This window comes from Pan paniscus, chromosome 3 (genome assembly GCF_029289425.2).
Source record: "Pan paniscus chromosome 3, NHGRI_mPanPan1-v2.0_pri, whole genome shotgun sequence".
NCBI classification, from domain to species: domain Eukaryota; kingdom Metazoa; phylum Chordata; class Mammalia; order Primates; family Hominidae; genus Pan; species Pan paniscus.
The window spans coordinates 86409720-86423327 of NC_073252.2; the positions used below are offsets into that span (position 1 = coordinate 86409720).

General features: G+C 39.2%; 1 protein-coding gene and 1 long non-coding RNA gene across 4 annotated transcripts in view; one reads left to right on the top strand and one right to left on the bottom strand.

The window, feature by feature from the left end:
- HERC6 (HECT and RLD domain containing E3 ubiquitin protein ligase family member 6) overlaps positions 1-13608 on the top strand; it is a 63823-nt gene that overhangs the window by 26092 nt on the left and 24123 nt on the right. The window contains exons 10-13 of one of the 3 annotated variants that reach the window (XM_008963658.5): positions 87-146; positions 3051-3141; positions 7603-7792; positions 11947-12101. In XM_008963658.5, coding sequence (XP_008961906.1) covers positions 87-146; positions 3051-3141; positions 7603-7792; positions 11947-12101 — 496 coding nt within the window. Of the gene's footprint in view, positions 1-86; positions 147-3050; positions 3145-7602; positions 7793-11946; positions 12102-13608 lie in introns of all 3 variants that reach the window. The other 2 variants (XM_008963657.5, XM_055111619.2) reach the window with 2 other exon arrangements.
- The window catches only part of LOC106634697 (uncharacterized), a 43013-nt gene continuing 37237 nt past the window's right edge, over positions 7833-13608 (bottom strand). The window contains exon 5 of the long non-coding RNA XR_004671130.3: positions 7833-10601. This is a non-coding gene — a long non-coding RNA (uncharacterized LOC106634697). The remainder of the gene's footprint in view (positions 10602-13608) is intronic.

Consider the following 13608-nt stretch of genomic DNA (forward strand, 5'->3'; position numbering starts at 1 on the left):
TCATTTACTTATTCAGACATAATAAGATTTTCAAAAGGCATGCTTTATAGTATGTTGTGACTTACCCCTTGTTATTACTTTTACAGTGAAATTAGAATGATATTTTCATCTCCTGCTTGTCTGACTGCAAGTTTTTTAAAGAAAAGGTAATACTTACATAAGATTTACCTTCATTTAAAACACTGGAAAATATTTAAAATGAAATGTTTCAAGTAAGTTTAATTTGTGAATTTTGTTATTCTTGCCCACAAAGTCCAACACAGAGAACTCTGTAGGTTGTTATAGAATTCTTTCATTTTATGAAGTAATTTTCTATTAGACTACCATAAGTTATAATTCCTAATTAATATTGTTTACTTCCTTCATACCACTTTACTCTGTTGTCTGATTAGAAGGAATGGTGTTTTTTCAGGATCTTTGTATATACAAGGGATCGGCTAAATCTCACATTGCTTTAGTACTTAGAAGCCAAGAGTACACTTTACAATTTTTACTGTGTATGATCAATTTAAAAATAGATCTTATTTATGTTGTCTTTAACTCACTGCTACAGAAGAAAATCTGATTTTACTCCTATTTGGTTTAACATTTGGTCTGATCCAATAGTTGAAACAGTTCCTATAATGCTCAATATTTGGGTCTTCTATTTCTGCTCTTTCCTCCAAGCTCTCCAATATGGCACCTGTGTGTAAAAGGGAAGAGAAGGAGAAATAGCAGTGTAGAGGGTCTTAGGCTGCCCTCTGCCTCTTTGGAGGTTGATGCCTTGCTGATCTGTCTGCAGCTAGTGTAACTCATATGGGTTCTCCTTTGCCTGTCCCTCCCTTGTTAACTTGGCGTTAAGTTTGCTCACTGGTTCAAAATATGGTGATACACATCTTGTACCCACTGCTGGTCACTAGGTGGTACTCACTTAACCCTTGTTGCTATTACTTGCTGTTGTACAACCCTCTTGGCAGTCCCATTAGCTCTTAACCCAGCTGCATTCTCAGTCAGCTTGTGGGATTAGAGGAACTGTTGGATGCCCATAACTTCACCTAAGGCTAATTCTTACTGCATGTGGGAAAATGTTTTCTATGTGAAGATTGTTTTCTTCCTAATGTGAAAAAGTATCCATGCTCATTTCCCAGGAGTGAGGAACTCCTAAGATGTCAAAGACTGCGAAAGAGAATATATTTTAAGGGGGAAATTTATAATACTTTGTTTTAGTACTTGCATAAATATTTTAGCCCTAATGTTACTATAAATCAGTTAATCTAGCAAGGAGAAAACCTTTCTTTGTTTTTTATTATTTATTTATTTATTTATTTAGAGGTGAAGTCTCACTCTGTCACCCAGGCCGGAGTGCAGCAGTGCAGCTCGGCTCACTGCAACCTCCACCCCCAGGTTCAAGCTATTCTCCTGCCTCAGCCTCCTGAATAGCTGGGATTACAGGTGTGCACCACCACACCCAGCTAATTTTTTATGTTTTTTGGTAGAGATGGGGTTTCACCATGTTGACCAGGCTGGTCTCAAACTCCTGACCTCAAGTGATCCACCCACCTTGGCCTCCCAAAGTGCTGGGATTACTGGCATGAGCCACCGCGCCCAGCCTCTTTTTTAAATTTTTGTTATTTTTATTTATATTTTTGAGACAGGGTCTCACTCTGTCACCCAGGCTTGAGCGCAGTGGCGTGATCTCTGCTCACTGCAGCCTCCGCCTCGTGGGTTCATGTGATTCTTCCACCTCAGCCTCCTGAGTAGCTGGGATTACAGGCATGTGCCACCATGCCCAGCTAATTTTTTTGTATTTTTAGTAGAGACAGGGTTTCACCACGTTGGGCCAGGCTGGTCTTGAGCTACTGACCTCAAGTGATCCGCCCACCTCAGCCTCCCAAAGTGCTGGGATTACAGGCGTGAGCCACTATGCTTGGCATTTTGTTTGTTTGTTTGTTTTGTTTTGTTTAATGTTTAGAGATGGGGTCTTGTGCTGTTGCCCACGCTGTAATGCAGTAGTTTGATCATAGCTCCCTGTAGCCTTGAACTCCTGGCTTGAGCTATCCTCCCACCTCAGCCTCACAAGTAGCTGGGACTACAGGTGTGCACCACCATGCCTAATTTTTTTTTTTAAATTTTTTTGTAGAGACAAGGTCTTCTCTATGTTGCCCAGGCTAGTCTCTTGAACTCCTGGCTTCAAGCAATGCTCCCACTTTGGTCTCCCAAAGTGTTGGAATTACAGGCATGACCCACTGCAGCTGGCATACAATATTTGATAATGCATTATTTAAAAATGGTTAGGCTTATTGAATGCTGGCCTCTCAAATATCACTAAAACAACTTGTTGATAAGACAGGCCAGAGAGAACAGCACACCTGGACAAAGCTTTGGTACTGTTTCTGAGAGGAAAGACCAATTCGGAATTTATTTACAATTGGGAGTCTGGCTTAAGGAGGTCTTTCAATATGAGAGGGAAGGCTGGAGGTTTGACTTGGACTGGGTAAATGTACAACAATCCAGGATGGGTGCAAACAGCAAGGTAAGGATTTTGAGATAAGGGATTCAAAGAATCTATGGGCACAAACTGTTGATGCTCTCCATTGAAGAGTTAAATGGGTCTTTCAAGAAGTTCCCATGATGAACAATTTACATTTGCCTGGGCAAAAGTTTCCTGGAAAAGTAAAGTCGTGCTAATAAAAACAGTGGAATTGAAAAGTTCTGTAAATATGAATGGTAAGGAGGTTGGGGGGTAGGTAGTTCTAGTTCTTAGTGTGCAAACTGAGTGTGGGGGCAGATGGTTTCCGTTGTCAGATTCAGCACGTAAAATTTTGTTAATATGGCAGTCCAAACTTGATGTAGCCACTACAGAGATAATAAATTGTTATCTACTGTCTTTTAACAAGGAGAACATAAACTGTACATTTTTTATGTCAAGTAAGTTGATTATTTTGAAAGGAGGTAAGCTTTAAGAAAAAGGTTTGTATCTTATATGTAATAAAACAACAAATGACATACAAACTTTAGAAATATCCCTTTCCTTATGTTTATGTGGTTTCTTGCATTTCTTGTATCCAAAGAGGAACTGGAGAAACGACTTCCATTGATGGGGACTTAGAAACGGCAAGAGATACCTTCAAGAAGTTAACAAAAAAGGAATGGATTTCTTCCGTGGTAATAGCCAATACTTACTTTAGATATAGAACAAATACAATTGCAGTTTATTTTTGTTGGAAGCTGGGTGAGATGGGAACTATGATTGTAATTGCCCGATGAGTTCTTCCTGCCCACTGCAGAAACAAAAATCGACCCACTGAGACTATGACATTGTAGTAAAGAAAGAGTTTAATTGACATGAGGCTGGCCATGCCATGTAGGAGACAGAATTATTACTCAAATCAATCTCGTGAAGGCTCAGGCTCACAGCTTAGGGGCTTTTCAAAGACAGTTTGGTGGGCAGGGGGCTAGGGTAGGGGGCATGCTGACTGGCTGAGTGAGAGATGAAATCATAGGGAATAGAAACTGTCCTCTTGTGCTGAGTCAGTTCCTGGGTGGGGGCCACAGGACTGGCTGATGGGTCCAGGTGGGACCATCCAGTTGTCAGAAATGCAAAAACCTGAAAAGACATCTCAAAAGGCCAATCTTAAGTTCTAAAATAATGATGTTATTTGCAAGAGTAATTGGGGAAGTTGCAAATCTTATGACCTCCAGAATAATGGCTGATAATTATTTAGAATTCAAGCCCCTTTCATCCTCCTAACTTGTTGGACTTTCATTAGTTTTACAAGAACAATTCAGTTTTGGGGACAGACTATTATCATTTAAACTATAAACTAAATTCCTCCCAAAGTTAGCTTGGCTCATGCCCAAGAATGAGAAAAGACAGCCAACCTGTGAGGCTGGAAGCAAGATAGAGTCAACCATGTCAGATTTCTCTTACTGTCATACTTTTGCAAAGGTGGTTTTATGATTGGGGCCAAAAGACGGGGCTAGTGTTCATTATGAAATTACTATATTCCAGGTACTATTAGGTGCTGACATTTATTTTCTTATTGAATCCTTAAATGTACAATAGATACAATATTTTTATTTTCAATATAATCAGAGCAATGCTTGAGAGGTGGATAATCTCTAGCATGATATAGGAAAAGAGCATTGGTTTGGGAAGCAGGATAACCTTATCCTGGACTGATCAACTGAAGAGCCACTTCTGTATTCTGAGATGAAACTTACATCTATTTGAGATGAATCTCTGTTACTACTTCATCCTTTCTCTTTGGATCACATTTTCTTTACCTGTTGAATTCATCTTTAAAATCTATTCCAGTTTAATATTGTGTGATTCTGGGTTGTATTGGGAGGAAAATTTTCTTTTCCTGTACTGACTCAGGTTTGAGCTGGTGGATGGGGTCACTGAAAATTAATAATTAACAGAATCTCTTAGTGCTCAGGATGCTGTAGACTGGGTAGCTTAAACAACAGACATTTATTTCTCACAGTTCTGGAGGCTGGGAAGTCCAAGACCAAGGCACCATCAGGTTTGGTGTCTGGTGAGGGCCCACTTCTTGGTTAATAGATGACCATATTTTCAGTGTCCTCACATGGCAGTGTGAACCCCGAATATCTAAGACAGGTCTCAGTTAATTTAGAAAGTGTATTTTGCCAAGATTGAGGACACACGCCTGTGACACAGCCTCAGGAGGTCCTGATGACATGTGCCCAAGGTAGTGGGAGCACAGTTTGGTTTTATACATTTTCAGGAGACACGACACATCAATCCACATATATAAGATGAACACTGGTTTGGTCTGGAAAGGCGGGACAACTCAAAGCAGGGAGGGGCCTTCCAGGTCTTAGGTAGATGAGAGAAAAATGGTTGCATGCTTTTGAGTTTCTGATTAGCCTCTCCAAAAGAGGCATCAGATATGCATCTATCTCAGTGAACAGAAGGGTGACTTTGAACAGAATGGGAGGCAGGTTTGCACTAAGCAGTTCCCAGCTTGACTTTCCCCTTTAGCTTAGTGATTTTGAGGCCCGAAGATGTATTTTCCTTGCACAGCAAAAAGGGCAAGAAATCTCTCTGGGGTCTCTTTTGTAAGGGCACTAATCCATTCATGAGAGCTCCAATCTTGTGACCTAATTACCTACCAAAGGCCCCACCTCTTAATACTATCATATTGGGGGTTAGGATTTTAACATATGAATTTTGGGGAACACATTTAGCCTATAGCACAGGAGGAAAAAAACAAGTTTTGTACGCTTGCATGTGGGGCATTCAGATGAAGAGGCTCCCTGAACAGCTAGGGATAAGAATTTATAAACCAACTTAATGGAGGAAAGGGAGAAGGGAGAAAGGGCTCCTATGGGAAGAACAAATGGGATTTTATGGAGACAAATGGAAGGTATGACAGTTTGTGAGAATGTTTGTTTATGCAATTTCTCATCCACATGCAAGTTGTCTGAATGATTGGTCTCCTTTTTAGCAGTGTAGCTCCTCAATGGGGGATGTACAAGAGCTTCATACTAGAAGAGCTCTGCATTAGTTAGATAAAAGAAGCTCCAAAAAGGCATCTCAAATGTCTTCAGTTAGTAAAATAATCTTTATACCATTTTGATGGGTCTGAGTGGGTCCTTATACTTGGAAGGGACAGGGGAAAGTGTGCCTTAATGTGTAGTAGATACAATATTTTCCTTTTCAAGATGAAGTGATAATAGCAAATATTATGAAGTATATTTCTTAAATGAATTTAGGTGATATGGGAGATAATTTGGGGTGCTGTTCCCGGTGTGAGTTCCAAGGGACATTAGTTTTATAAAAAACCCCATAAAAAAGGGTTCTTAATGAGAAAACTTTGGGAACACTCCCTACTATTATGGAGTCATGATATGCGCATTAGGAAATCAAAGATTCTATGATGTCATACACTAAAAGAAATCTCTTTTGACCCTATTTTTCTTGGAGTTATTTGACATTGTGATGCTATTTTCTAGCATAACACCTACTGGCATTCCACAGAAATCATATTCTGCTAGACATGTGAAAAAGCAAATTTTAAGAATTTTAATGTAATAAAAACAATATATAGTACATCACAGTTTATTGTTGCATATATCACTTATTTACCCTTAGGACATGAAAGGCAAACACTGTAATTACAGAACATAGATCTATCAGGTAGAGTAAATATGGCTAGCTGCTATAACAAACAACTTTGAAATCCCAGTAGCTTAACACAGTATTTTCCAACATCCTAGTCCAACAAGGGTTGGAGGTCAGAGGCACCTTTGCAAAGGTTCATTCAGGGCTGAATCAGGCTTCTTTCCAGCATCTCTAGGCCCTGGGGCTGTAAAATCCTTCACTCAATCTTTTGGGTTGACTAGCAGATGAGGGAAGTGAGTATGGAAGTTCCCATGAGAGGTTTCAGTGGCCTGGCCTTAATGTGTCACACATCACTTTCTCCCACATTGGTGAGCTAAGACTCAGTCACATGGCCCTGCCTGATTGCAGGGGAGCCAGGGGCTGCCATCTTCCTATAAACCCAGGAGGAAAAAGAAAAACGACTGGCAAGGTGAACATATGGCATTTTCTCTGCCATGGTAGATTTTACTACTATGGTAGTGCCACAGTCAGTTTCTAATCGAGTAACGCTGACTTCCTCTGAGTCTCTCCTTGCTCATCTGTAAAAACAAGGTAAAACACAAATAAAGCAAAAATTACCTTACAGGATTATCAGTAAGATTAAATAAAATGATTTACACGAGATCACCTGACACATTGTAAGTACTCAATGAATGTTCAAACAAATATAAAGAATACCATACAAGTTTATTCCCACTAGTATGTTTTTATATACGTCCTATTTTAAAAGTTTACTTCTGGGCCAGGTACACTGGCTCATGCCTGTAATCCTAGCACTTTGGGAGGCCAAGGTGGGAGTATCACCTGAGCCCAAGAGTTTGAGACTGGCCTGGGCAACATAGTGAGACTCCATCTCTACAAATAATTTTCTAAAATGGGCTGGCTGTGGCAGTGCACTCCACTTAGGAGTCTTGAGGTGGGAGGATTGCCTCAACCAAGGAGCTTGAGGCTGCAGTGAGCTGTGATTGAGCCACTGCACTCCAGCTGTAATTGAGCCACTACACGCTGAAGTAAAACTTTACCTCTGGATGAAATAAATAATATAAAAATTTAGAGCTATTTTTCTCTGCAAATTTTTCTACTGATACATGAGAAAACAGAAAGAAAGAAATGGATATTGTGTGAGGGGAAGGGGACAGCTCTTCCTTCTGGAAGGAGGAATACTAATGTGACCTGCATACAACATTGCTTTTGAAGGGCTTTGTATTCGTTTTGAATCCATAATTCACTCAGTATATCCATGCTCATGGGATTTCACTTTATTTTCTTCAGGGAACCTGATATAAAATGAAGAGGATGGCTCTCATGTACTATATCAGGGGCATTTGGGATGGAAGGAGTGATGGAGTCTCATCAATAGGTTTCAGAATGGCTAAGTGATTATTCTAATTGGAACATGGTGGAGTGAAATCCTTAATTTCACAGCTTGCTTCTCACAATCCTCTGTATCTAATATATCCTGGGTCTGTTCCCTGATCCTATTTTTACCACAGATAACTACGTGTCTCGAGGATGATCTGCTCAGAGCTCTTCCATGCCGTTCTCCACACCAAGAAGCTTTATCAGTTTTCCTCCTGCTCCCAGAATGTCCTGTGATGCATGATTCTAAGAACTGGAAGAACCTGGTGGTTCCATTTGCAAAGGCTGTGTGTGAAATGAGTAAACAATCTTTGCAAGTCCTAAGTAAGTTTTATGTCACTTTATCTGTACTCTCAATATAGAGTCACTCTCTGAAGTAGACATTGTAGCAAATTTTGAATAGATTTCAAAATAGACAAGTATTTGAGAACATGGCATGTAAATTATTGAAAAGATTAATAATCTAAAGCTATTATAATTATTAGTTCTATCATACAAAGCAGGTGTAGTTTTTAGACTCGGATGTGGCTTTGACATCAGAGTTTGGTAGCTATAAGGTATTCATTTTAGACTTGGATGTGGCTTTGACATCAGAGTTTGGTAGCTATAAAGTATTCAATCAAGATCAATCCATACTTTAAAATTTTTTGCTCATGTTATTTTGAAACTATTGACATTTTGACCAGATGATGAAAAACAAATGTTAAACTTTGTATTATTATTATTTACTTTATTCAGTACTGTATTATGTCCTTTTATAGCTTTTAGCATATATTGAAAGTTCAGTGATTACCCAATAACCCAATGGGGTCCAGATGTTTATATACCCTTCTACATAGAGGAGAGGGGAGGTAGGGAATGTAGACAATACTTTTGAGGAGTAGTAAATGACTATTAGGGAGAATGAGTGACCCAGGAAACAGAAATTAACTTGTAAATGATTCTCCTTGGAATTGGAATGAGCCTGAGAGGCAGGCATTATCTTTTGAAAAAATACATCTAGGTGTGGTTACATTCCTCAGTCGTCTTGTCTGTGACAGATAATGTAATTTCAGAGATGGCATGAAAGGCAATTCTGTTCTCTGTAGTGGGTCCAGTCTTAAGGTAGATAAGGGAGTGTCAGAGAAAAGCCTTTTCCAGCATCTGCTGACCTTCAAGGGCCTTTAACTTAAAATAATCAGCATACCAGGGTGCCATATTTTGGGGCAAATTTCCCTGGACTCCTTCACTTAAGAGGTACAGAGGGCCAGGCATTGTGGCTTACACCTTAATCCTAGCATTTTGGGAGACTAAGGTGAGAGAATCTTTTGAGCCCAGGAGGTTGAGGGCAGCCTGGGCAACATAGTGAGACTCTGACTCTACCAATTTTTTTTTTTAAATCAGCCATGCATGGTGGCACACACCTGTGGTCCCAGCTACTTGGAAGCTGAGGCAGGAGGATCACTTGAGCCCAGGAGTTTAAGTCTGTATTACTGGAAAGGGGTCCCAATCCAGATCCCAAACAAGGGTTCTTAGATCTCACACAAGAAATAATTCAGGGAGCGTCTATAAAGTGAAAGTAAGTTTATTAAGAAAGTAGAAGAATACAAAATGGCTACTCCACAGGCAGAGCAGCCCCTTGGGGCTGCTGGTTGCCCATTTTTATGGTTATTTCTTGATTATGTGCTGAACAAGGGGTGGATTATTCATACCTCCCCTTTTTTAGATCATATAGGGTAACTTCCTGGCATTGCCATGGCATTTGTAAACTGTCACGGTGCTGGTGAAAGTACAGCAGTGAGGACGACCAGAGGTCACTCTCATTGCCATCTTGGTTTTGGTGGATTCTAGCCGGCTTCTTTACTGCAAGCTGTTTTATCATCAAGGTCTTTATGACCTGTATCTTGTGCTGACCTCCGATCTCATTCTGTCATCTAGAATGCCTAACTGTCTGGGATGGTAGCCCAGTAGGTCTCAGCCTTATTTTACCCAGCTCCTATTCAAGATGGAGTTGCTCTGGTTCAAATGCCTCTGACAGCTGCAGTAAGCTATCAGCATACCACTGCACTCCAGCCTGGGTGACAGAGCAATACCCTATCTCAAAGAAAAACAAAAAGGTACAGAGGATATGTACAATGAAATGTAAGCCACCCAGTTCCCCTCCCAGAAGTGGCTACAGGTTCTAGTTTCTTGTGTAATGTTTGAAAGATATTCTATATATAGAAACATACAAATGTATTATTTCTGTTTTTAATGGTAGCAAACGATTAAAGTTCCTCTTCCACAACTTGCTTTCTCCCACTAAACAGGATATCATGGAGATCATTCCAATAGAGAATCTATAGAACTGCCTCATTCTATTTAATGGCTGAAGAATGTTCTATTGTGAAGCATTTCATTGTACATATATAAATTCACACATGCAGGAAACATTCCAGAAAGCAAAATCACTGAGTCAAATTGTATGTACATTTTTATTTTGAGATATTTTGCCAAATGACCCTCCACAGAGTCAAGGTCATCATATCACCCAATTTGAAGTGGTTGTCATTCACACTGTAGTCTCTATAAATTTCACCCCTAGAGTTGGGAAACCTGTCCGTACTGACAAAGGATGTATCAATTTACACTTCATCAATGAATATGAGAATATCGGTCTGCATACTTTCCAACCATGTTATCAAACTTTGATCTTTGCCATTCTGAGGAAAAAAAACTTTTAATTTTAGGTTGAATTTTTCTTATTAAGAGTGAGACTGTGCCGGTTTTTGTATATCACAGATCACTTTGTATATCATATTCTGTGAACTCTTACTATAGGACCACCAGGTCTGATTTCCTGTTGCACAGTAACAGACCAATACACTGAAAAAGTAGGAGTTGCAGCAGAGAAAGAATTTAATAATTGTAGGGAAACCAAATGAGGAGATGAGAGGAAACCTCAAATATGCCTCTTCAAGAGGTTTGCAGATGGGGTTTTTAAGGGGTCTGGACACAGGCGATGGCCTAAAGTGTGGTGATCACCGATTGGTTGAGAAGTGAGGGGTGAAGTCAGGGATAGGGAGATGAAGAAACTGCATTCCTGCACTGAGTCAGTTCCTTGGTGAGGGTCTTCAGACCAGTTGGTGTCAGCCATTCTGCTGGAATTCAGGATCTGCAAAATGCCTTAAATAATTATTGGGTAAAAAGGTCCAGTGTCAGAGATTTTATCCATAGGAACAATGGGAGAGCAGGTGCTCAGTGTGCTGTGTGACTCAGGGTTAGTTATCAGCTCAGGGAAGTGGGTTGAAGTGCACCAGCACACCCTAGTCAATTGACCTCGTCAATAACCATAATTCTGCATAAAGCCTGGCTTATAATTCCCATTAACCCTGTGAGAGCGGTTTTGCTATTCTTCCTTCTTTGCTCTTTTCCTATTGGTTGTTAGTATTTTTCTGTTTTATTTTAGGAGCTTTTTAATTATGAAGGCAATTAATCCTTTATCAATAATATGAATTGCAAGTATTTAGGCTATTAAAAATTTTTTTTTACTTTGTGGTATTTTTGCTATGCAGAATTATTTTAAAAAATTTTAATGTAGCCTACTATATTAATATTTTATTCTATGGTTTCTGGATTTGGGGTCATACTTCAAAAATAATTTATAACTAAAATAATTCCCATCCTCCTGCTGTAATTTTTATTATTTTATTTTTATATTTAAATATTTGATCCATATGAAGTTTATCTTGGTTAAACACTATTTTTTCTAGATCAGTTTCCAGTTTTCCCCACATATTTATTGAATCTTTTTCATTCCCACTAATATGCAATGCCGCATTTATTGTGTATTAAAGTTTCGTGTGTATTTGAGTCTACTTATGGAATCTCTATGTGTTTGCTTTTCATATATCTAGGTAATACTGTTTTAATTACATTTGCTTGATAATGTATTTTAACATCAAATTTATTTGTTTTCTGAGAGTTATTCTGAGAATTTAAAGGTTCCACATTCCAAATCCATGTTGCAATCCAGTAATATTAAAATATAATTATTGGCTATTTTAAAAAGTACATGGCCATGTACCAGATGTTCATAAAATCCAAAAACATATATAATATTTTTTCATTTTTTACAGATTAAAAACGTCCTTGATGCCATTGTATGTGTTTGTGTATTCACCTGTGTGTGTTTTCAGACTTCATAGATACCCTATACAATTGTCAGTTTGAAAATCATGAAGTCAATCAATTAAGCATAAATGTGAGCCATTAACCAATTTCTTCAAATCCTGAATTTGAGCTTTTCAAAATTCTAATGATACTTAATAAGGGAAAAAAATTTCCACATCTCTGAGCAGTAACTGTTGTGCAGGATATACTTAAAAAAGATATTTATAAATTATGCCATCAGAAATGTAAAATATTATCTATTTCTTACATTAAAAAACCCACTAGAAACAGAGATTTGGGGGGTGGTAGGAAAAACATATTTATCATGGCTAATTTTACACCCCCAGAGAAGTGTTGGGCATTTTTGCAAGAATCTTCTCTGAATCCACTGATCCAGATGCTTAAAGCAGCCATCATCTCTCAGCTGCTTCATTGGACTGAAACCGAACAGTGTCACTGTAATGTTAAAGCTCTTTTAGGAATGATGAAAGAACTGCATAAGGTAAGGGTTACTCTAAAGGAATGCATGTACTATTTTATGTAATCAAAATCCCTTAAGTCTCAACCAGTTGGACTTCTAAGAAGTCAAATAAAAATCATGAGGAGTCAAATGTTTTTTAAAGGAATATAGAAAAGGGAAATGTTTGGCATAAAATAATTAGGGATTTAAAAGTTGAGAAACTTTAGGAGGACTTAAGATGTTTTGTAATGGACTTCTTTCATTAAGAAAAAGTACACTGTGCTTGTAATTCTAGCTACTCTGGAAGCTGAGGTGGGAGGATGGCTTGAGCCCAGGAATTTGAGGCTGCAGTGAGCTATGATTGTGCCACTGTACCCCAGCCTGGGTGACAGAGCAAAACCACATTTCTTAAAAAGAAAAAAAGTAAAGTACACTGAAGATACTGCTACATGTAACAACATACAACAACATGGATCAATCTCATCAACACAGTGATAAGCAAAAAACACACCAAAAATTACACTCTATGTCATCTTTTATAAGAATTTTAAAAACAAGCAGAGCTAATCTATAATGACAGAAAGCAGAATGGTGTTACCTCTTGGGAAGGGCAATTGGCTTGGAAGGAGCATAGGAGAACATCCTGGGGCCTGCTAGAAATGTTCCATGTCTTCACCTGGACAGTACTTACCCAAGTGAGTATGTGTGTAAAAACTCACCAAGCTGCACATTTAAGATGTATGCACTTAGTCAATGTATGTTGTAAGAAAAAAAACCCAGAATCACATAGAAAAGCCCTCCCTCAAAGTAGGAGCGAGCCAAAAGACCAAAAAATGACTTAGGACAAGCCCAGCTTGATGAGTAGATGTTATCTATTAGGACTTACATACAGGGCACTCCTGGACGGCAATAGGACAGCTCTAGTGATCTGTGCTGCCTCCCATCTCTAAACTGCTTTTAAGCGAATTTTCTGGCTCAAAGAGCTACAGTGTTTGAGCCATGAGAATGTTTTTCTTGGTAGGTTCTCAGATACTCTCCAGGATGTTTGGGTTCTCAGGGACACCTGCTCCTCAGCTGGGCACCGTGGCCTTGGCTCATTGCCTGGCCTTCAGGGTTAAGGCACTGGATAAAAACCCTTAAGTAACTTGGTGAGAGACCCATCACACTACACATGCGTGATTTTTTTGTTTGTTTGTTTATTTGTTTGAGACAGAGTCTAGCCCTGTTGCCCAGGCTGGAGTGCAGTGGTGTGATCTTGGCTCACTGCAACCTCTGCCTCCTGGGTTCAAGTGATTCACCTGCCTCAGCCTCCGGAATAGCTGGGATTACAGGCACCTGCCACCACACCCAGATAATTTTTGTATGTTTAATAGAGATGGGGTTTCACCATGTTGGCCAGGCTGGTCTCGAACTCCTGACCTCAAGTGATCCGCCTGCCTCGCCTCCCAAAACGCTGGGATTATAGGCGTGAGTCACTGTGCCCAGCCTAGATATGTGATTTATAAATGAAACATATATGTTTTATTTGTAACTTAGTAAAAATTAAATA